Genomic DNA, 24,330 nt, shown 5'->3' on the forward strand with positions numbered 1-24,330 from the left:
ATGGACTCATATGTGAACCACAGAGACTATGGCAGTAATCACACAGACTGCACAGTGTCTGATTGATAGAATTGAGCTAAAAATTAAAATAGACACCTGCCCTATCCCATCCCATCACTAATCCAGCCACCAGCTCCAATTGATGAACACTTGTAACTGAAGGTTTGGTGTTCTTCAAGGGAATTCCACTACAGAAACTATGCTTAAGTGTAGTCTTCATGCCCAGCACTAGTTGACCAAGAAAAAACAAACTCAATGAAGGATTTTCTCATAATGTTGTATCAGGGCTGTTATTTATTTGTTTTCTATTTTTATACTTTTTCTATTTGTTATGGTTTCCCTTTTGTATGAAATCCCTGAATGTGTGAACAATTGAGTCTATGCACCTTTGTCACCTGAGCATTTTCTTGTGCTCTCTTCCTTACATTTGATTTTATTGTCCTCTTCAAATGTGACAGTTTCTATTTTATCTTGTGCTATTTTAAATTTAATTATTATCCCTCAGAAGACTGTTTTCTTTCTAAGAGAGATGATAAGGTGGTGGATCTTGATGAAAGTGTAGATGGCAAGGAATTGGTAGGAGCACAAGGAGGGGAAACCAAAACCAGAATATAGTATATGTGAAAAAAAAAATCATCATAATTTATCAATAAGAGGAAAAATTAATATTTCAAAATATACATAGAAAAAGCATATCAGCATTTGATCATCTGCACTCATAAAGCCATTTTGCAGATCAGTATGGTGGTTCCTCAAAAAAGGGGTATTAGTTAACCACATGACCCACAAATCCCCCTCTTAGGCATATAGCCAAATGATCTGCATCCATGCAACAAAGACATGTGGTCAACTAAATCATAGCAGCATTATTTGTAATAGCAAGAACCTGGAAGCAACCTAGATTCCCCTCAACTGAAAAATGGATAAAGAAGTTGTGGCACATCTACACAATGGAATACAACTCTGCAAAACAAAAACAAAAACAAAAACAAAATGGAATCTTGAAATTTGCATGCAATGGATGGCACTGAAAGAAACCATCCTGAATGAGTTAACCTAGACATAAAAATAAGAACTTGGTATGTACTTGTTCATATATGGTTTTTAGACCCAGAACAAAGGATCAGCAGCCTATAATTCACACCAACAGAGTAACGGGGATACAAGGAGTATTCTAAGAGATTCATATAAGGGGGAAGGGACAAGTCCCCAGAGCACATGGGAAGTGGGGGGGCAGTGAATGGAGAGAGATGTAGGAGAAAGAGAAGGGGAGGAGAGGAAAGCATGTGCGACTAGGAAGATTGAGTAAGGGTAGGAATTGAAGACAGAAGAGAGAAAGAGAGAGAGACAGAGAGACCCACACACAGAGAGAGATAGAGAGAGATAGAGAAAAAACATAAAGGAGGGAGCCATTATTAGTTGAAGAGAAAACTGAAACTAAGTAAAGGTCTAGGGATCTATAAAAATGACCCCCAACAAACAATTTGAGCAACTGTGGAAAGGCAACCATAAATGGCCTTCCCAGATAGTGAGACCAACATCTAACTTATCCACCATCATGGACCCATCAGAAACAGAAGCAAACACCCATAACTAAACACTGAGTTGTGCTAGAATCCAGATGCAGAGGGAGAGGACAAGAACAGGTTGCAGAAACACATAGAACTGCTGACCTGAACAAGGAGGATCTAATGGGCTCCCAGACTGATAGCTGGGAATCTAGCATGGGACTGACTCAGGTCCCCCTGAATATGGGTCTCAGCCAGAAGGATTGAGCAGTCTAAGGGACCTCAGTCAGTGGAACCAGGGTGTATTCCTAGTGCACAAATACACCTTGTGGACACATCCCCCATGGATGGAGACGGACTGAACCTAGAGACAGGAGAGAACTCCTAGTCCCTACCTCAAATGACTTGACAGATCTACAGGACCGCACCTGGATGGCATTGCACTACCTGTGGAACTGGGGTGGTGGAATGGGATGGGAGGTTGGTCAAGGTGCATGTGAAGGGGCAGAGAGGGTAAGAGGGAGGAAGGGCAGGAAGAAGAGTGGGAGGGAGGGAGAGGGAACTGGGATCGACATGTTAAATAAAAAATAATTGAAAAAATATCATAATTATTTCCTGATTATGAAGTCTCCTAAACTTGGTTTTCCTATGAACATGCATTCGGTCTCTTCAGTGTCTAAAGTAAAGCAATATTTAATTTTGCTTAATTACTTTGAAATTAGAGCTGACTTTCATTGTTGTGATTTCTTATTGACACTATCATTAAGCTCATATCCAGACTATCACTCAATGGTGTGTGCTTGCCTGCCACATAGAAGGCTCTAAAGTCAATCCCAATGTCAACATTAAAAGCAAACTAACACTGGCTGAGGAAATGGCTCAATGAGTTAAACTGCTTGACTTGCAAACCTGGTCATCTGAGTTCAAACCCTGCTATTGAAAGTGGAGGGAGAGAATTGACCTCAAAATTTTTACTGATGCCTGCATGCATGCTACGGTATGTCCATGAATATATATGTGTATACACACACAAACACACACACACACACACACACACCCACACACACACACACACTGATAATAAGGGAAACACCTTTAAAAAATCATCATGGTTGTCTTGTTAATTCCTATCTTTCAATATACAGAACATGGCCCAGAGCTCTGCAATGTCGGTTGCAAATGTGATGTCAGTGTCTAGGACACTTACTCTCTCTAGGTTGGCAGGAAGAGTCTGGTCAGAAACCACTTCATCAGTCCATAAATCCCAGAGTAGAGTTTGTTGGGTATTCAGGACACTTCAGACTAGACTGGAAAGAATATAGAGAAAAAAGTAGAGTGTCGTACCCAACCTCAACCAGCAAAGAATATGCAATTCAGGGGAGATCTTGTAGCAGTTTAATCAGGATCCTTGAACAAGCTTCTTCTTGTAACCCCTGGGAAATGCCATGTGCACCCTGTAGATAGGCTGCTCTTATATGGAAGCAAGCAAGCTGAACAGGCTTAGCCAAATAAGGACTTGGTTACCACAGAGAGAGCTCACTATCAGAAAAGTGGAAGGCTGAAACCAGTGCCATCTTTAAGGCCTCACACTTTGCAGCTCTCTGCAGTAGAGAAAGAGGGAGGGAGGAGAAGGAAATACAGGGGGAAGAATATGGGTTAAAGAGAGGGGGAGGGATGGGGGAAAGAGAGGAGAGACTTGGTAAAATAGGAAAAGGGAAAATAGCCATGTGGATTCATTGCTTAAATATTAAAAACCATGCTGAGAAAGAAAAATTATCCAATTTTACAAACTTTTTAAATAAATAAATGAATTTTCTTTAAGGATTTATTGACATAACTTTGCCGCATTAAGTTTTTTTTTTTTTTTTCTGGGAATAAAAATGTATTTAAATCAATGCAGGTATAAAATCCTAGTAGTGATGTAATTATTAAATGTAAATTCTATGATGACTTTTGAAAAGACTTTATTATTATTAGGGAAATTATACAGGTCCAGTGAAGAAAATGAGTATATGAAAGCAAACCAACCCAAAACAAAACAAAACAACAAGCTAGTACCTCATTTTTTATAAGTAGAATCGTTTCTTTTATTCACTATATTTAGGTGCCATTAAATATCACTACATGTCTTGGTGACTATATAACCTGGAGAAACTGCAGAACCCAGAAAAAAAAAATGGACATGAGTGTGGAAAGCAAGGGAGGGAAATAGCAAGGCACAGCCACATAGGATTAAACCGTGGTCAGAGTAAAGCATAATACCTCACAGGTCATAGGGGAAAAATTGAAAGTTGGGTCAGGAGAATGGAAGGCAGTAAAGGAGAACAGTAACCATCCAACCATCAACCCCACTTTACAGCAGTTATTATGTAAATCTGTTGTTGGGATTGCTAGAGGAGGAGCTGGCAAGATAGCTCAGAATAAAGTATTTCCTGTACTATCAGGAGGACCAGAGTTTGGACAATAATAAACAACACGAAAGGAAGGAAATAGACCCTATGCAAACACTCATCCCACAACATCCAACAGAAGCAGAGTACCTGGCATAGGCACTTGCCACAGTGGATAAATGACAAAGGGTCTACATAATTAAAAAGATAATAATGAAGACATTACCCTCATTGTAATGGACAGAACAGTATTCCTGTAGTGACTGTTAGTAATTCTAAGCACATGTGGCAGGAGCTTTAATTTTAATTAGCAACAATCCAATTGAATCCAAGATTACTATATATGGCACACATATAAGGGAGCAGAAATAATCACAATTTACAAGTTCCTTCTCAAGTGGTTGATGGAGGTCACTATGAGTTAGAAACTCACCTTGATGAAGCTATGACACTCTGCGTATTCATGGGAACTAATGGCATTTCCTCAAAGCTCTCTAGCTGACTTGGGTATACTGAATATTCGGTAGCCCTGTAAAAATAACCTAGAATACCTGAGTTAGTGTAGTGATATGAGTTTGAGGACACTTCTGATTTATCTTCAAAAGTCAAAAATCCCAAGCCAGGAAATGAAGGAAAGTGGTGTGTCAGTCATAATGTCAAGTTTCTGGACTTTGACAGCTCATACACAGGCAGTTGAGGAGGCTGGTTTGGGCAGGAAAGGCTGCCCACTTCTCATTTAGAAATGATGATTTTCAGTAGTCTCTAGGCTACTGCAGTAATGATAGCAGGGACAAATGTATTATCCTTCACTGAGCGTCAGAGATTGGGGGAGAGTTTGCTAACATATTAAACACCTTAGAATCATTCCATCAGTTGTAGTTAGCCATAGTACACAAAGCCTGAACTAATACCTTCCATGTTCCTTCTCCCTGCAGTCCTTCTACATTTCTGTGTTCCTGTAAGTTCAGAGGAGAACTCTCTAACCATATAAACACAGCTTAATGAACCAACAAGCCATGAGTGTGTGCCCTATTGTGCATGTGAGTGTTTGACTGTTGAAAGTACAGTACAATGTCATGTATCATCTTTAAGAATGTCTTCCATGTCTTTTGAGTCAATGTCTCTTTGGCTTGAAGCTCATCAATTGGGCTAGGCTAACTGACCAGTGAACCCCAAACCTCTGCCTTTATTACAGGAGTACACAAGTATGCCTGGTATTTTTAGCATGGTTCCAGAGATCAAATCACATCCTCCTGCTTAAAAGCCAAGTACATCATAGGCAGAACAGTTCTCCCCAGCAAGGAAGACACTGATTTCTAAATATATTAATTAATTTATTGTGTGTATATTTGTATACATTATAGTGTATATGTGGTAGTGGGAGGGTAACTTGTGCAAATTTCTCATCTCATACTACAATGTAATTCTCAGGGATCAAACTAAGGTTTTTAGGACTAAGCAGCAAAGACTTTAAATGCTAGAACTATTTGATTGTCCCAAGAAACCATTTTTCTTCCTTCTCCTCTGCCTTCTTCCTTCTCTGCTTTGTAAGTTAATTACATTTAGGCATCACTAGCTTTTCAACGTTTAAATCTCCCTGGGCCTTAAATTTCTCACCTGTAAAATAAAATTACTCCATTATTACAGCAAAGTAACTGTATTTATAGTCTGTAAGCTTTCTCTCACTACTAAGGAAATATTTACTTGTGAAAAATAGGTTCCTTACCAATTTGAACCTATATCTCTAAAGGAAAAATCACACTGACACTGCAAGTGTGGATAAAAATATGTGGTCAGTTTTACAATGGAGTATTACTCAGCTATTAGAAAAAAAAATGACACCAGGACATTTTCTTGCAATGGGATGAAACTACAAAAAAAAAAAAAAATCCTAAATAAGGCAACCCAGACCCAGAAGACTAACATGATATGTACCCACTCATACTGGATATTAGTTTTTAAATAAAGGATAACCATGTACAATCCACAGACCAAGTATAGTTAGATAAAGGGCAGGGAAGGCACAAGGATAACCCTGGGAAGATGAAGTAGAATAGATTTTGTGGGTGGATTGGGAGCAAGTTAAGAAAGAGACAGAAGGAAATAGTACAAGGAGCAGAAGTGGAATAGGTGAGTGTTTGGGGATTAGGAGACAATGTGGAAACTTTCATGAGCATGAGCCTTGTGCACACTCCTTGGAATGGATTATATGGAGCCTGTACTGGCTATGTTCTGTAGTCAGACTAGGCTCCCAGTAACAGTTCTGAGACACCAACCTAGTAAAACAAAACAAAACACTAACACTAACAACAACAAGAACAACAACAAAAAAGAAAAACCCTGAATACCCACAACCTGTCTTGCCTGTAACATGCACTGGGGTAGTGGTGGGCGGTCCAGAGCTTGTAGGAGTACTGATGATTGTTCTAACTTCAGACCCGAGCCACTAGAGGGAGCACTTACCCAATCCTGCCGGAATGGCCAGATCCAGATGCTGGAAGCTCAAGAAGGAAATATGGACTAAAGGAGGTGGTGGGAGGGAGGGAGGGAGGGCGGGAGGAATAAGTCAGTGAAATTACTCCTAGTGATATTCTGCTACACACATAGATTGAGGCCTAGTCTAATCATCATCAGACAGGCTTCCTCCAGCCCCTGACGGGAGCAGCTAAATATGAGGCAGAGCTCAGGACCCCAGTCCCCTCAAGGAGAAGAGTTGGAGAAAGGATTGTAGGAGCCAGAGGGATGAAGGACACCAAGAGAACACAGCATATAGAATGAACTATTAGGAATCAGGGGCTCAGAACAGAGCCTAAAGTAACCACAGAGCCTACAATGGTCTGTGCTAGGCCCTAGCAATATATGCTGTATTTGTTTACGCTGGGGTTTTTGTTGAACTATACAAATTTGGAGTAAGGTGTCACTTACTCGTGAAACCGACTTGTTGCTACAGGGTTACCTTGTTATTTCTTGATGTGAGTGTTTATGCGTGGTATAATTGCATCTTGTTATGCTGTGTTCAGTTGATATTACTGGGAGATCTGTTTTTTTCTGAGGGAAACAGAGGCAGTAGATCTATGGGAGTGATAAGCAATAGAGGACTGGGGGAAGGAGAGAGGTAGAGTCTGTGGGTGGGATATAATGTATGAGAGAAGAATAAAGAAAAAGAAAAATGTTTTGACACATAGAAATGTCATTTAAGTTCTGGCTGGTTGTTCTGGCAGTGTTCTGGTTCTGTGTAAAACCACATGAGCAGGAACTGTATCATGCAGCCATAGGGTGGTGGCACCTGAAGAGGCTTGTGAGAACCAGCTAGGGAGTCCTCTGATATGAATTCCAAAACATGTGTTCCTCACAACCACACTGGAAAATTTACCTTCTTTGACTCAATCTCCTGACTCACAAAACAGGGGGAACTAAGTGATAGACATGACACACAATTGAGAGAAGTATTAAATGAGGAAGGCGAACAATAGTGGCCAGCAGAATGTGTGCCACAAGATATGGGACAAAGATGAGTATTTAAATATCAATCCACACAGTCTAAAGAGCAGCTGGCCTTCAGTCTAGCCATGGCTAATTAGGTGGTCTCTTTGGCAGAGTGGCTAGAATTTTGGGTATATCAGTTAGATGATGACACACTTATAGTACACCCTCTCCAGTGTGTGAATATTCTGGTGCTTTATGGTAACATGAGTAGGTATGCTCCTTCTACCTACATGGAGAGCAACAGAAGTGGCAAGACCCATATTTATTTCTCCTTGCTATTAAAAAGGAACATTAGGAGGTTTGGTAAATGGCTTAGTGTAAGAGCTATACATATAATACATATGAGAACCCGAGTTTAATTTTTAAGAATTTAATAAAAATCTGATGAGACACTATACATCATGAGGCACAGACTGAACATTTCCTGAGGCTCAATATCTCCTTGTTCTAACTGAAATCAGTCACATCCAAGATCAATGTGAAATGTTCTTAAAAATAACATATAAAGTGGCTGAGGAAGATCTTTAAAGTGAACTTCAGCCCTCCCCTGACACATGTACATACTCCTGTACACACACATGAATACACCACATTTTAGGGACAGCTTATATGTTCCTGGGGCTAAAGAGAAGCCAGAGGCCAATATCAGTGATCTGAGGTATCGACCCCATCATTGCATAGTGTCACTGTATGAGACACACCCTCCACATGCAGGAATAGCTATTTATCATTTCACCTGGTGTTTGTATAACAGAATTTGGGAATACATCTCTCAGATGGACTCCTTGTAAAATTATGTACTAGTGGAATCTCTAGTCACCAGAAGCTGGGATTGGGCTTAAAAATCTGCATGCTAATAGAAAGACTCTGTTCCTCAAACCTGGGTGACTCCAGAGGCTGTACAAGTATCAAAATAGCAGCTGCCCTTTCCAGAGTCCACGAGAGATGTGGAAGTCATTATGTCTACATGTAGCAGAGCAGGCCTCAGAAGAGCACGGTACCATTTCTTCACTCTTTCTCTACAGCCACACGGGTGCTGTGTGGAAAGGGTATGGACAGTACATTCTAAACGGTTTACTGATATCCATTTGCTAATAACCTCCCACATCTGTAATTACAGAATACAATGAACTCTGCTGGTATAAATGATAAGTAGGTGCACAGCATCCATCTGATAGAATGACAAAAATGGGGGGGGGGGAGAATGTGGACACAATCAGATGGAAATGTCCAGAGGAGATTAACTTTCAATTTGGTCTGCAATACAAGTAGGAAGCAGAATTCTCAAACACCTAAATGGAAAAAAATAGAAGAGGTGTCCATATATATAAACAGACTGCCAAGCATGTGCACACACTATGCACACCTGACTGTATGTGTTTTGGTGAAATAAATATAGCCTGAAATCTTTCTAATATTTATGATTACTCTATGCACTCATATGTACCACCATGTGCATATGAATGCTAAAGGTGAACTTGTGAAGTCAGTTTTCATTCCCTGTTTAGATGTGCCTATTCCTGTGAAGTTAGCTATAGCCCAGGTAGGTTCAACGGTTGGAATTGAAGGAGGTTCATATGGAAAGAGCAGAAGGTTGCAAAGTATGTATAGCTTACTAAAGAGAATGGGGAAATACCATAGAGTGGAAAAATAAAAGAGTTTTTAATACCAGATTGATCCAATCTCAGATGTATTTTAGGAATGCATGATATATGGAGGTTGGAGTAGAGGAGGCAACTTCAGAGCAATAGAAGGATCATAAGGGTTTATTATCCGGGGGTAATATACTAAAAATTCAAGTTCCGGTGCTCATTCTAGATTCATTAGGTCTGGAGCTTGGTTCAAGAGTCTGGAGTTTTCTGTCAGCATTTTCAGGTCATTTTAAACTCCACTGATTATAACTGAAGTAACGTTAAAAACAAACGACATCCCAACATCAACACTTCTCCATGTTTCCTTGGCTAGTTTTCTCATGTAGCTCCCAATTAGCTCATTGCCAAGAAACAGTCATAGACATCTCTGAACAACAGTGATCACTGACAGCTGACAGTTTCCTGAGAGTACAAGGATAGAAGATCTTTCTCGACATAAGTAAAGACCTGGCTATTTTGAGAGAGCCAAACATGGGAGTTGTTTCCACATCTCTTGTAACATTTGAAACTTAGAAATTCTGTTTCCATATACATAGCCAAAGTTGTGGTGATGTACTTAAAAACCAACATCAGCTGCAGTGCTGAATTCTAGGACTCCCATCTCGCAACATCAGCATCTCTGAAAGAAACTTTTCAGAAAGTGAAAGCTGGTCTATATGGGTAGTAACACATCAAGGGAAACATATTTAGTATGTGATCATAACCTAACTAACATACTTGCCTTATTCCACTTAAAAAGCCACAGAAACATACTTACAAATCACCTCTGTTTATACAAGTTACTGTGGAAGGACAGAAGCTCAGTGAGGCAGAGGAACATGATCCCAGCCAGATCTACCTGCAGGAGAAGAACCCAATCCCATCTTTGCAGTACCTTCCTTTCATCATATCACATCTCAGAAGCAGCTTCTGTTTAGATCCGTGGAACGTAAGGAGGCTGTCCACTGGAGCACTACTTGCACACTCTTCAGAATGTCACACTCTGAAATGAAGCTCATCTCAGCATCAAGCGTTCTTATTTGTGAACTGGGCTGTTGTAGCGATTTAGTTTCCTGAAATATTACTGCCTTAACAACTATTAGATTTTTCAGTGCACTGAGGGAAAAATTACATTAGATCCGACATCGTGTGAAATTAATAATGTTTGAATTTCAGTAATTGATATAGATTCAATATATACTTATATATGTATACTTAAAACTGAGCTGTAAACAGAGAGAGCAGTGTGGGAAGAGTTTAAAAGTTAAACAATACAGCAACACAAACAATGCTGTCTAAAAGGACATGTACTCAGCTCAGTTAGTAGAGTACTTACCTAACATGCAGGAAGCTCTAGGAATAATGCACACCCACCACCACGCCTACCAGATATAAATAGTGGTTCATTCCTGCAATACCAGAATTGGCGAAGTAGAGGCAGGAAGGCCCCAAGTTCCCGGAAGTCTTGAGTCATACAATAAGTATGTGGCCAGCCTAGGCTACAAGAGACCCTGTCACACAAATACCCAAAGAAAGAAATCCACTGATTACAGTGTACCTTACCTACCAATGGGTAATGGACTGTTGAACTAGATTCAGCATGCTTTCAACCAACACTCAGTTGGTCTTTGGGATTCTGCTCTAAGGGAGGAATGACAGTTTCTTGACACCTAAGAGTATTTCAGGAGATGATGGCTCATCTAGAGTGGTATGGTGCTTCTAAGATATAGTTCTAGTTCTAATTCAGGCACATAGTCTTTGGTCAGTCTACATCAGAACTTTCTTTAATCACAAGATTGGAGACACCTGACATGGCATGTGATCTATGGACAAGAGTGTAGCCAACAGAGAAAATGCACTAGATAAATTACCTTCAGCAATGTGAACTTTATCTTGTACCCATGTTTAATTTTCTAAATTATAGTGCCAACAGAACAAAGAGATTGTGTATCTATATGCCTGTGATTATGTCTAATACTGATATGTAACTCACTTTTAAAATTATACTTACCTCTTAATATGAATAAAAATAATTACCTTTACCTGAAGGGAGAAAAGTAGGGGTAGGGGTGGGTACTTTCTCAGGTTCTTGGAGAGCATCAGAAGGGCAGAGACTGCATCTTCTGAAGAAGGACCATTTCAGGGGTTCCTTACTATTATCTGTATAAGGTGTTCACTAATGAAACACCTGTTTATCATTTATCTTGGGTCTAATGAACTCATTAATACCCCACATTCACATGGAGGTAGATAAAATAAGTTATTCCAATGGTTTGAAATTAAAATCCTATTGAAGAGTATAGTTATTGAATTAGTAGGAAAACTAACTCCTTATGACTGGACAGATCATTTCAAAAAGAAGCTGAGAACTGATCTCTGTTAGATTACAGCACACTCACTTAGCCCTGACAGGGAGGTGGGGGAAGTAAACACTGCAAAGTCACAGCACAGAAGTACACAAGTGATTTTGTCATTATAGATTTAATCACAAGAAAGCAACTTTTCTGTCCTGGGGTCATCTGCTGAATGTTATTCTCATCCAACTTCTCATAATCAGTGTCAGAAAACGGCCTCTGACTTAAGAGACGATGATGCATTCACACTTCGAACTCACTGTGATCAGCCCAGTTATACCACTTGATTCCTAAGAAATATCCCTTCTTGACTCGGAATTAATAGCAGTGGTGTGTGTGTGTGTGTGTGTGTATGTGTGTGTGTGTGTGTGTGCGTGTGTGTGTGTGTGTGTGTGTTGTCCCTCAACTCACTTGGAAGAACCACAAATTAAAGTGCAGCCATATATGTGAACACCAGACACATGAGTGGTTAAGGGGAAAAAAACCCTAGATGCCACTTGGTTAATTTCTGGTTGTTTTAAATTTGTTTTCTTTCACAACACATGGAAAGCAAATCTCTCTCATGTGGCAGTCTGAATTTCTTCATCTCACTGACAAAATGACCCTCCTCAGTGGTCAATCTCGAAAAGAGTATAACTTCATTCTACTCATGCAAGACATGCAATTAACATTAATGAAAAAACTCCAAATATTTTGATCCTGACATTGAGGCTTTTCTCCAAACTAGTTAGAATATGGTTATATTGACATCCACCCTCCATTACAGGCCCTTACTATTTATATTATGTTTGGTAAGTAATCCAGATATTGAGTATAGCTAAGTGTCTATGTAGGGAATTTACCATCCCAGAGAGTGCAAAAAGGAAAAGAATAACATCCCTAGATAGTACAGTAATAAAACATAGCTGTGAGTGTAGCTCATGTTAAAACACACATGGTTCTTGATCCTTTCTGTAGCGTGCACACAGACAAACACACACACACACACACACACACACACACACACACGGCAAAACAGACAAGTAAAATAGGAAAAAATAATTCTATTGTACCTTCATTTCACTTAAATTTGTTCATTTGACTGATCAAGTAAAAAAAATAATAAATCAAATTCTTATGAGCTGATGATTCTTTAGGCCTTGAGATAGCCTTGTGTGTAAAGATGCTTGCTGTCAAAGGTAAAGACCTAAGTTAAGTCTTCTAGATTTACACAAATCAAAATGAGGAGAGAACAATTCAAATCCTAATTTGGCCTCTGATCTTATGTTTACAATGGCAAGGGTTCACCTGCCCACACAGACACTGAAAAATAAATAATTAATAGTGTAGAAAGATTTCACTTAATTCTTCAAGACAATATCTGTCTAAACATTTGCTGTGCTCACAAGATTTGTATATCAATGAAAGAATTGCAAAGGTGGAGTGTTCCTGGGACTCAGGAGACCATCTAAAAAGAAGAGGATATTCTTGTGTTTATGTGAACATTGAGGTCACATTTGAGAAGTGTGAAGCAATTTGCAAATATCGTACCCACCTCTAAACAATAATCCTGAAGAACACACCAAGGAAATAACAGAATTATGAAGAGTTTTGAAGAATTATTGGAGCTGGATTTTAAAAGTCATATGTGATTCAATGTTTATCTCTTGATGTTTGTGAAAACTGATTCAAATAAGATGTTCAAGTGAACACTGAGAAGTGAAAACAATAAAGAAGTTAGTAGTGCAATTCTTGGGATGGAGTAACAGATTGGAGATGGGAATTCAAAGCTGAAAATATGGAGGTCAACAGAGCTTGTATTTTAACGTAAATGAATACTCCCTCGGGGTAATACCAAAAACTACTAATAAAGAATAACTTTTTGTGGTATATATCATCATGTCTCCATCTCCAAACTAAAGGATTATAACAGCTATTGAAAATCTATTAAGAACCAGTCAGAAGTGTCGCAGGCTTTTAATACCAGCCTTTGAGGCTGAGGTATGCGGATCTCTATGAGTCCAAGTCCTGCCTGGTGTATAAGAACAGGTTCCCAGGCAGCATCTGAAAAACCTGTTCCAAGAAACAAAAAAAAATTCTACTAAGAAAACTATGAAAACGAGTCATCAAGAATGCAACCAGATCCAAATTATAAAGGATCTCAGTCTGTTCTTCACTACCTTGCCAATATGCCATGTTAACATTTTCTGCTTAGTGTATTTGAACAGTGTCACTGCTGGCCTACAGCACACATGCACTGGAGTTTCAGGCTTATTCTGCATGTAAGAAAGTTTAGTTGGGGCCAAAACCCCACACCAGTCAGCTCTGCCCTAAAACCACACGGCCCAAAGTGATAAACTGAATTTGGGCAGGTACAGGTGGTACCTAGTTTTGCAACTTGGTGTGGTTCAGTGCGTACAGCAAACACAGGTAGCTCCCAGAACTTCCTTGAGGGCAATTAATACTAATCAGTTGATTCTTCTGTTTAATCACCCTGAAGGTTACAACTGGGGAAATGAACTGACACATCAGCTCTAACTTTCAATTTAGGGAAAAACAAACCAAATTTCTGTTGCTTAAAAACTTTAGATGGCCTGTTTTGTTTGTTTGTTTGTTTTTGTTTTCTTTTCCAACATACTTTGCCAAGTTCCTACATAGTTTTCTTGGAGGAAATTCAAAGCAGTCATTATATGGAAGCACATGGAGCAATGAAATGAGACCTGACCCTGAAAAATAAAATGACATTTCAGAGCAGTGACTCTCAGGTCCTACATTTGAGATACACAAAAGCATCAGCTTATTTCATGAGGCCTACAAATAGGATGCTAAATAGGGCAGTGCTGAGCAGAATGTCTTCAGGAATTAGCGCGCGCGCGCACACACACACACACACACACACACACACACACACACACACACACACCTCTGCTATTAATTCCGAGTCAAGAAGGGATATTTCTTAGGAGTCAAGTGGTATAACACGGCTGATCACAGTGAGTTCGAAGTGTGAATGCGTCATCGTCTCTTAAGTCAGAGGCCGTTTTCTGACACTGATTATGACGGAGGATGATGTCTCTGCATAGGAGAGTTTCCCCCTAGCTACTACAGTGTGGCTTTTGGACTGGATAGGATAGGACAGAGTGTGATAGTAGCTGTTACTTGGAGGCTGAGCTTTCACTCTGGGGCTGTGCCCCAGCCCTGGGAGTGTAGGGCTGTAGCCCCAAACTCGGTGCTTCAGCTTTTAGTGTTCCATAGGACAGTGTTTTTTTGTTTTTGTTTTTGTTTTTGTTTTTTTCACTTTATAGGACAGAGTGCGATAGTAGCTGGGGATAGGGGGCTGAGCTTTCACTCCGGGGCTATGCCCCAGGCCTCGGAGTGTAAGTCTGCAGCCCCACACTGGGTGCTTCAGCTTCTCTTGCTCCAGCTCTCCAGGACTCTGGTGCTGGAGGTCAGAGTGCCAGTGTTGACGCGTCAACTGAGATATGGAAGTGGAGAGGACAGTGGTGCCAGCCGGACCCAGAACCCTTCCCTTTCCCAGTGCCCCCCTGACTGTGCTCTGCTCTGCTGCTGTCCATCTGTCCAGCTGCAAGGCCCCCCATTGTGGGCACAGGGATGGCGGTGACTCGTACTGCCACCGTGGAGTGTCCATGGAGGATTTTTGAGCTGCTGCCAGTTCTAATTATCTTCATGTTCTGTGAATTTAAAGTAAGTAGTGCCATGCTCATGGTTCATTTGCCTATGAATAAAAATGCTCTATGGAGGTTCTAAATGAAATAAGGAATTTGGTCATTTTCATCATGTTGGCTGTTTGGGGAGAAAATACACAAAATTAATCCACAGTTGAAGTCTATTGCCTATAGAAGTACACATGCAAAACAAGGGAAGGGAGTAATTATTTTTCCTTGGGTTGCTGGGAAAGTCTTGAGACTGAGCAAATAAGTTTTAGTAGATGAGGTGTGAAAACAGCATGCACAGGAGCTCACAGCATAAGTGAGCCAAGGGCCTGATGTGAAATGATGCTTACTGTAGACCAGTGGGTCTCAAGGATTGCTTTGGGGTGTGAGATCCAGCATAGGCTCATCAGTGGTGAGACCCACAGAAAAAAAAATGTATAGATATTCCTGATAGTATGAGAATCAAATGTCAGGGGAAAAAAAAACACAGGAAGGAGAATTGATAGGGGTAAGAATAGAGACGTTGGTCCTAAATGGGGCAAGAAGAAATAAGAGCTAAAATGAGTGTGACTTTCTTGATTAGCTGTAGAGATGGGTGGGATGTGTGGAGAATCTAGAATAATCCCAAGTTCCTGGCTGTGTCTGTTAAGTTACTGAGATGAGGCTTATGGGAAGAGAAGCATATTGTAGATGAGAGATGATTTCAGATCACACACATCTTCCTCAGAATCCACAATTAGGGCCTAGGGAGATGGCTCAGTTCGGAAAGGAAAGTGCTTTCCATGATCTGGAGTTGGAGCCCTTAAGGCAATGTAAATGCTGGGTGGAGGTGTGAATAGAAGAATCCCAGGTTCACTGGTAATCAGTTTATCAGAGAATGTGTGAGCTCTAGATTGAGTGAGAGACTCTGCCTTAGAAAAATTGAGGTAGAAAAGGAAGACATTACCACAGCAGCCTCTGGCTTTTCACATAAAATACACAGGCATCTAGCAGTTACCAACACTTATTTTTGATAAGCTTGTGGGTGAGGAACATGGAGGGATTTTGCAGACTTGGCTGGATTTTCTGTGGTTCAGTGGGCTGTGTGGATGTGTGTTGTATTTTGTAAGGGAACAGTTCTCTCCCCTTCAGGATGGTGTTAGCTGTGAGTCTTCTATTGGTGCTGTTTGTCAGATTGAGAAAAGTAGTCCTAGTTTGCAGTCTCCTGATGATTAGAAGGTAGATTTTCTTACATATTTTATTACTATCTGTTGAGATCTTCTTTTTCTTCATTTCTTTTACTGTGGATTATGACATTGGTTTTTTTAACTGAACATTACATTCCTTTCTGTGTACATATGTTGTGTGTGTGTGTGGGGGGGGTGGGTGTGTATGTAAATGCAAAACCCCAAGAGTCGGTTTTATCCTTCTTCCACATTGGTGATGGGGGTCAAACACAGGCCCTAAGGATTGGTGGCAAAGTTTTTACCTTCTGAGCTATCTTCCAGGCCCAATAATATTAAAATTTTTATTTAGATGTATTTATTATATATATAGTGTGTTCTTTATCCTTATATCCCTGCAGGCCAGAAGAGGGCACCTGATTGCAGATGGTTGTGAGCTACCATGTGGATGCTAGGAACTGAACTCAGAACCTCTTGACAACTAGCTAAGGTTTTTAACCATTGTGAGATCTCTCCAGCCCTTGCGCCCACATATTTTTTTTACAAAGTCTTTTATGACTATAAATTTTCCTGTTACACACTGAATTAGTTGTTTTGTGTAAGTTTTGTGTTGCATTTTATTATTTAAATAAAAAAAACCTTTTGTGTTCATGGATGTTTTGCTCTTGCATGTATGTCCATGCATCACATGTTTGCTGTGCTTAAAGATGCCTTAAAGGGTGACATATTTCCCTGGAAATGGAGTCATAGATAGTGGTGAGCCACCAAGTGGATCCTGGGAATCAAACATGGGTCATTTATCTACAAGAATGACAAATGCTCTTAACTGCTGAGCTCTCTCTCCAGCCCTTCCTGGTTTTTTTTTTTTTTTTTTTTTTTTTTTTTTTTTGATAACTAATTTTAACCTGTTGTAATCAGAGAATATGCTTCTCGACATGGGACGTTTTTAATTGAATTTTTACTATTTTAAACTATTTGTATGTGTGTGTATGTGCTTGTAGCTTCAGCTGCCCAAGGAAGCAGCAAGAGGGCATCAGATCTCACAGAGCTGGAGTCATGGGCAGGCACTAAGGGATTTCTTGACATGGATTCTGGGAACTGAAGTCTGCTCCTCTGCAAGAGCAGCAAATGTTTTCAGCTGCTGAGCCATTTCTCTGGGCTTGGCCCTGTGATTTGATTATTTAAAGGATCAAAACAAAAAACAAACAAAGAAAATATTGAGGTGTGTTTTAGCTTAGTGCCTGGAATTTTTCTGAAGAATCTTCCATGTACATTTGAGAGTGAATGTATTTTCTGCTATTATTGCATAGTATTTTGCTAGTATGATAGTCTAACTTATTTGTAGTGATTTTACCTCGTTCTCTTTTCATGCTGACTCACTGAAAGTGAGATCTAAAAATATCTAACTACTGTTGATGAACGGTTTGTTTTATCCTTACTTCAACAGATTAACTTCATTTTGTGGTTCTCTTGCATAAAATCCTACATCTTAAAGACTGAGCTAGCCTTTTCCATCACATCTTTGTTTCTAGTAACAGTTTTAGTCTTAGCCTTTTTTATCTGCTATCAGAGGAGTCAATCTACTTGTTTATGATCAGTTAGTATTGGGGCCTGGTGATAAAGACTAGAATAACCCACTGAGGGAACATGGATTCAGGAAGAGGCAATATATGCAATTAACTGCAGGCATTACTCTGTGAGGTGTGGAAGAATATTTTAGAGGGTATGTGGAGGGCTTGGTTATACATTCATAGTCTTTGGAGGGAGATAATGGAAATATTTGCCATGCCTGAATATCTTTTCTTGTGATCCTAGAGGCAAATCTTTGTTATCATTGCCTTGCAACATGATATCACACTTTTGTGTATGTGGCTCAGGTGAGAACGAGAGAGACATTTCCAGGATAAAATATTTTTAACCCTTTTCTGAGCCCTTGTAAGTTCAGTCCTGTAACTTAAGGATCTAAAACACAAGGTTAAAGGAACTCTCCATGAAACCCAGAGCAGAGGCTGTGCACCTACACTTTGGATCCTTTCTGGAGTCACAGATGTAAAAAGGAAAATAAAGATACAGGGAATAAAGAAAGAGGATACTATTGCATGTATTTTTTTTTGGTATTAGTTAATAAGCTGTAGATAGCAGTTTGTAAAAGGTCCTTGTCATGTACTAGCATAAAACAGGTTTTATAGATAGTAATTATCTAAGGATTTGTTGTTCATTTTGTCAGACCCCAAGGAGAAGACAGCTGTGGAGTTTCTAGATGGTGTATGTTGATGCCTGGAACGAGTCAAGCCCATCATTTCTATGGTTCTTTTTGAAAGAGCCATTTTATTTTTGGGCTCAAACTGCATTAATTTAACTCAAGAGACAGGAAGGAAGGGTTTAAATCCCAACTCTGAAGCTCTGTCAGTTTCTTCTCACTCTCCCTTCCTCAGAGGACAAGCTGCGGATCAGTGTTTTTCCTCTGCAGGAAATGTTATTTAAAATCCAGTGCATAGGGATAAATCATGAACCTGAACTCAGGGAAAAGAACCCAACCCAGATCATTGATACTTTTTTTAAACTGGATTTTAAAAATCTTTGGTAGGGATGGTGTCCCTCACCAATCTCCTAAATAAATACATGTAGATTTATTCTTACTTACGAATGGCTGGCCTTAGCTCAGCTTTTTTCTAGCCAGCTTTTCTAAATTAAATTATCCCATTTCTCTTTATGTGTTGCTTCTGAGCTCTTTTCCCTTTATTTGTTCTATATGCCTTGCTTTCCTTCTTACTCTGTGACTGGTGCCCTTGGTGTCCTCCTCCTCTTGTCCCTGGATCTTCTCTAGGTCTCTCCTCCTATTTTTTCTCTCTGCATGCCAGCCAGCCCTGCCTATTTTTTCCTGCCTAGCTATTGGTCTGTTCAGCTCTTCATTAGGCCAATCAGGTGTTTTAGACAGGCAAAGTAATACAGCTTTACAGAGTTAAATAAATGCAACATAAAAGAATGAAACACATATAAAATATTCCACAATGTTCTTTTCTTGATACTATATCCGTATCCTTTAACTGTCCTGGAGTTATGCTCTGTGGAATCTCCCCATAACTTCTGTGTGAAAACTACTGTTTCACCACACTTAGCCCCTCAATAAGAACAATTGTAATTTACTAGAAAACATGTTTGGAGGCATTCTGCTTTGTATTTTATGGTAGCCCATTCAATATGAATAGAGTTGGCCACAGCCACCTGTGCCTGTCTTTGTACCAGTACTGTTGAAGAAGCATGCTTATACGTTTATTTTCTTTGTCTCAAAGGTTGTGGCAGCAGTGCCTGAAGATATGACAACAAGCTTTGATCCTAGTGAGCCATCATTAGAATCGCTGATATGTGTGGTTGCCATTGCACTGCTTACCATTTTCTTATTTCTTTGGAGAGGATAGCGATCAGTAAGTTACCACTTATAGTAAATGAATGGTCATTCTAGGTTTTTTACTTTTGTTTTTTAAGTTTATTTCCTTTTATGTGCATGACTGTTTTGCTTGTATGTATGTGTGTGTGTTATGTGTTCCTGGTCTACAGAAGTGATTAGTGGGCCATTGTTGGATGTCCTGGAGCTGGAATTACTGATGATTGTGTGCTATAATGTCGATGATGGCATTGAATCTTGGTCCTCTACAAGACTAACAAATGCTCTGAGCCATTTCTCTGTAACCTTCATTTTGTGTTTAGACTGAACAACTAATTGGAGAAACTTGTTATTTCAGGGAAATGAGTTAGGTCTTAATGTTCTCCGTTATGCTAACAGGTGGTTTTTAAAAACTGAACAGGGATTAAGAGAAATATTTTTATGTAAGTATATTTTAAAAGATTTTATTGTAGGGATACTACACACTAGTACTAAAGCCCCAACTTTCTTTCTTTCCCTTTTCTTCTTTAAATTTGGGGTGTCTGTGCTGTTTTTAACAATATTGAAAAGTTTGCAGGTATATCTACTTCCCAACTAAGAGTAAAAATCGCTACTTTCATGGCTCTCCTGGATCATATATTGCTTTTTCCTATGCTAACTGTTTTTAAGGAGGGAGTCATAACATAGCGTTTTCTTTCTGAGACTTCTTTTTAGATGTTGGCCTTTGTGCTTCTGACTGACTTCATTTCTAATATCTTCATCGTTTTTTCTTCCTTGCCTTCTGCTTACATATATCCCACTGTTTTTTGTCATTTTTTTCCTTCCAGTTTTCTGTCTCTGTTTTCTAGGTGGCATGAGTGTTCTTGTTTGCGTCCCTTGATCACTTTACCCTATCCCCACTGTTCTCAAGGGTGTATTTATCCCTTCCTCATCGAAAGCTGAAGTATGAAGAAGAAAAAGACTAATGAGTTTTTTAGTCAGTCAAGGTCTATGGTCCAATGATATTTCATATATTTTTATTTTGATTATTAACCGTAGGAGATTTAATAATGGTGGCTCCTTAAAATACTTTGTTTTAGAGCCAATATATGCCTGGGAAACATGGGGTTAAGTGGAATTATACAGTTTTCTTTAGAATGAGACTGTTTCAGAGACACACATGATACCACACAATGGGAGACCTTCCTATATAGCATTGTTTTCATTTGAAATAAAAGGCTTTCGGGTAATTTATTTACCATAAGGCCATAAGAAATTTGGAGTCTTAAAGCTGGAAGTAGAAGTCAGATAGATTTGTTTGAAGATATATTTGTTTTAATGTAATTTTGTTAAATTTTTGTTTCAGATTCAGAGCCGACTTTATTTGAGTAAGTAGTCTTTTTTGATTTTAGATCTTGTGATTGTATCTAATTTAAAGTGTTTTCACACTTTAGCACTAATAATCTTTCCTTTGATTTCTCAGTAAGAGAGAATAGACTGGCTGTGGAACTTGCAATGGACATCAAAAAGAAATGTGATCTAACTGACAAAGTGTGCCTTGCTCAAGAGGAGGTAAGATGTGATTGAAAATACCACCCATTACAGTGTGCTGCTTAATTGTTCTCCATGGGTTATTGCCTGCCATCAGAGCTTTGTTTCAGACCAGAGCTCTGTTGCTGCTCAACTTCATCACTTAGCCATTCTCTTTGCAGCCACCCTGGTGATGTGTAGTGTTTACCTTCCCTGACTATTTAGTCAGAGCACCTTGATTTCCTTATTGCTCATTTAGATATTGTAAAATTGCCTTTTACGTCTTATCCACCTTAAAAGATGACTTTATTTTTATTGTGTTGTCTATTTGTATCTATATGTGTAGGCGTGTCCCAAGAAGGCATTTGTGTAGTTATCATAGGATCATAGGACATGGAGGAGTCACTTTCCTCTTTTTACTACGTGGGTCCCTGGGATTGAACTCAGGTTATCAGTCTTGGCAGCAAGCTCCTTAACTACTTACTGAGCCATCTCACTTGCGCATTTCCATCCTTTTAAATGCACTCATAATCTTTCTCAGTTTATGCCATATAGATTAGGGCCTTTGCTTTTACTATTTTATGTCATATATAAGAGTTTTTTCAGATATATGGATTGTAAATCTCTTCTACTCTGTGGCTTACATTTCTGTTTTGTTTGGTGTCTTAGAAGGTAGAGGATTTGAATTACAATTTAATGTAGTGTAATGTTTCATGAGATTTTTTTGCTTATCAAGGATGTAAAGGTACTTTTACTTGTTATCATGTAGAGACTTTATTTACTGTTTTCATTTGGACATGCTAGGGCTACTGTGACAAAATACCTTTAGCAGCAGAAGTGAATTTCCTTACAGTTCTTGAAACGAGTCCATGGAGATATAGCCAGGCTTTGCTTCCTCTGTGACCTGTCCCTTGACTTTAGATAGTACTGTCTGCTTGTTGTGTCTTTCTCTGTCCTAGTGTTCTCCTCATAGGATATCAGTCATATTATGTTGCGGTCATCTTAAATCCCTCATTTTAACCTAGCTGTATTCAAAGGCTTTGTCTCTAAATAACACAAATTCTGAGGTGCTGAGATAAAAGAGACAGGGTTTCTCTGTGCATCACTGGCTGTCCTGAAACTCACTCTGTAGACCAGGGTGGTCTGAAACTCACAGATTTTATCTTCCTTACTTGCCTTATTTATCACATGATATAAATGTCTGATAGCCAGTTACCACATATTGTTCTACTGACAGACTGGAGAAGCCATTAATCCATTCAGGGGATAGTAGAAGACTCACTTCTTTAGATACTCTTTAGTCACACTTGCTATTATGGTTTTCAGCCCCAGCAGATGTGGGGAAACTTTGCTAGTCACAACGGAAACGTTCTGCCTTATGTTGCCTAGGCTGATGGTTGTAGCTTGTTTGTAGACCTGGCTTTCCTCGGCACAGTGTTTAGATTGCAAAACTAAGCTCACAAAATCCAAGGGTACTTTACATGGTGGATATAAATTCTGTTTCCTTCTTTGGTGTCCATTTAGATACAAGTTGAGAAAAAATTAAGATTTTTTCCTCACGTGTTCCCTTATTTCATTCAGTATGAAGGCTTAGAGTCATCCTTAATGGAGGCCAACTTTGACAAGGCATCAACAGAAATACAGAGATTGAAGGTAAAAACAAAAGTATGATATAAAAGCTAGGGAAAAGATTCTTATTAGAAATATCTTGTCTCCTCAAAAATAATTATGTCAGAAATATGAAATTGTGTATCTGGATCTTACAATGTACAGAAAAAGTTAGTGGAAACAGAATATTTGTAGGTAGCATAAAATATTTTAAAACATAACAGTTTCAACTCTTGTCATTAACTTGTTTTGAGGGATACAAAATCAGTTTATCAGAAGCTATAGATTTATAGAAAGAAAGAAATTCTGCATTCTGTACTCCGGTGAAAGGATTGGAAAGACAATTCCTACTTTTGACATAGTTTGCTTCTGGAAAGAAACATAGAACTCTCACAAATTTAAGCATAGTAGCAGATAAGTAAATTGTAACTATATTATTTTTTCTTACCATGGTAGTACACATTTACTAAAATTAGACCAGAGGTTTAAATTGTAAAGACTGGCATGGTGATAAATATTTAATCCCTTTCTGTGCATCAACCCTTGTCTACACACTCCATCACAGCCAGTTTTCAGTCCATAACCATGATTTCACAGAATGGAGAGTTTAGGAGAGTTGGACAGTTAACTCTCCTGATTCAGAGGACACAATGGCTCGTCTTAACAGACAGAGTATGATGTGATGAAGTGCCTCAAAACTCTTTGCAAGTGGAACAGTTATTAAAACTGAGTTGTGAGCCTTTATAGTGAATAGAAATAGCCTGCTCCTACCAATGATAAAACAGAAAAAAAAAAAAAAAACTTTGTCCCTTTGATTATGAGTTCAGTCCAGAATGGCAGTTCTGTCATCCTCTGTCCTGAGTAGCAAGTCTATGTTTATGATGTAGAATGCCCTTGTAGAATCCGCAGGGAGTTTAGACTCCAAATAAACTCATTAATTTTTCTTTATTTTTACATAAAAGTTTTTTTGGAATACAACTGTTTTAATTCCTTCAGGGGGTATTCATTGTTTTCCATGGTTGACTGGTGGGCACCTAAAATACTTACACTTTCTTTTTGATAGAAGTTGCTGGCAACTGCTAAATCTGCTGTTATTTTAATATTTGAGAAATGAAAAAATGTGTAAAGTGTTTATTAATTTGAGTATACTCATCTGATTTTTACCCTAACTAAAATTTCTTATGTTTGGCTTGTTTAAAGTTAGCTTTCTATTTTAGGCAACTTATAAAAATCTAGAAAGAGATAAATCTAAACTTGAAGAAGAAATATTACTTATAGAGAAGAAACTAGAAGAAGAGAGAGCTAAACGTTATGAAGAAGAGGAATTGGTGAGTCTTATATATTCCAAGAGAATTATGAATCTTAAATAAATTAAATATTGATTAAAATATTATATGTGAGCCAACCATAGAGGCACAATCTTATAATACCAGCACTTGGGAGGAAGAAACAACAGTTCCAAGCCCTGAACAGGGAGAGGATATACTATCTTCAAAAATGAAAAGAAACTCATGTATGTAAAAAATGAATGCAGGCTGGACATTCTTGACAAATGCCTTTAATCTTAGCACTCTGGAGGCAGAGGCAGGCAGATCTCTGGGAGTTTGAGGCCAGCCTACTCTACTGAACGAGTTCCAGGAAGG

At 39.0% G+C, this 24,330-nt stretch overlaps 1 protein-coding gene and 1 non-coding gene across 2 annotated transcripts in view; both read left to right on the forward strand.

Annotated features, from left to right (window-relative positions):
- The window catches only part of LOC127218135 (melanoma inhibitory activity protein 2-like), a 90,636-nt gene that overhangs the window by 22,957 nt on the left and 43,349 nt on the right, over window positions 1–24,330 (forward strand). The window contains 6 exon segments of the mRNA XM_051179144.1: window positions 14,654–14,851; window positions 14,932–15,053; window positions 19,479–19,610; window positions 20,916–20,941; window positions 21,037–21,121; window positions 23,905–24,015. Coding sequence (XP_051035101.1) covers window positions 14,654–14,851; window positions 14,932–15,053; window positions 19,479–19,610; window positions 20,916–20,941; window positions 21,037–21,121; window positions 23,905–24,015 — 674 coding nt within the window.
- On the forward strand, window positions 18,113–18,234 carry LOC127218139 (small nucleolar RNA SNORA26). Its single transcript, XR_007834155.1, has one exon. It is a non-coding gene; the product is annotated as a small nucleolar RNA SNORA26 (small nucleolar RNA).

The sequence above is a fragment of the Phodopus roborovskii genome, unplaced genomic scaffold, assembly GCF_943737965.1.
Source record: "Phodopus roborovskii unplaced genomic scaffold, PHOROB, whole genome shotgun sequence".
NCBI classification, from domain to species: Eukaryota; Metazoa; Chordata; class Mammalia; order Rodentia; family Cricetidae; genus Phodopus; species Phodopus roborovskii.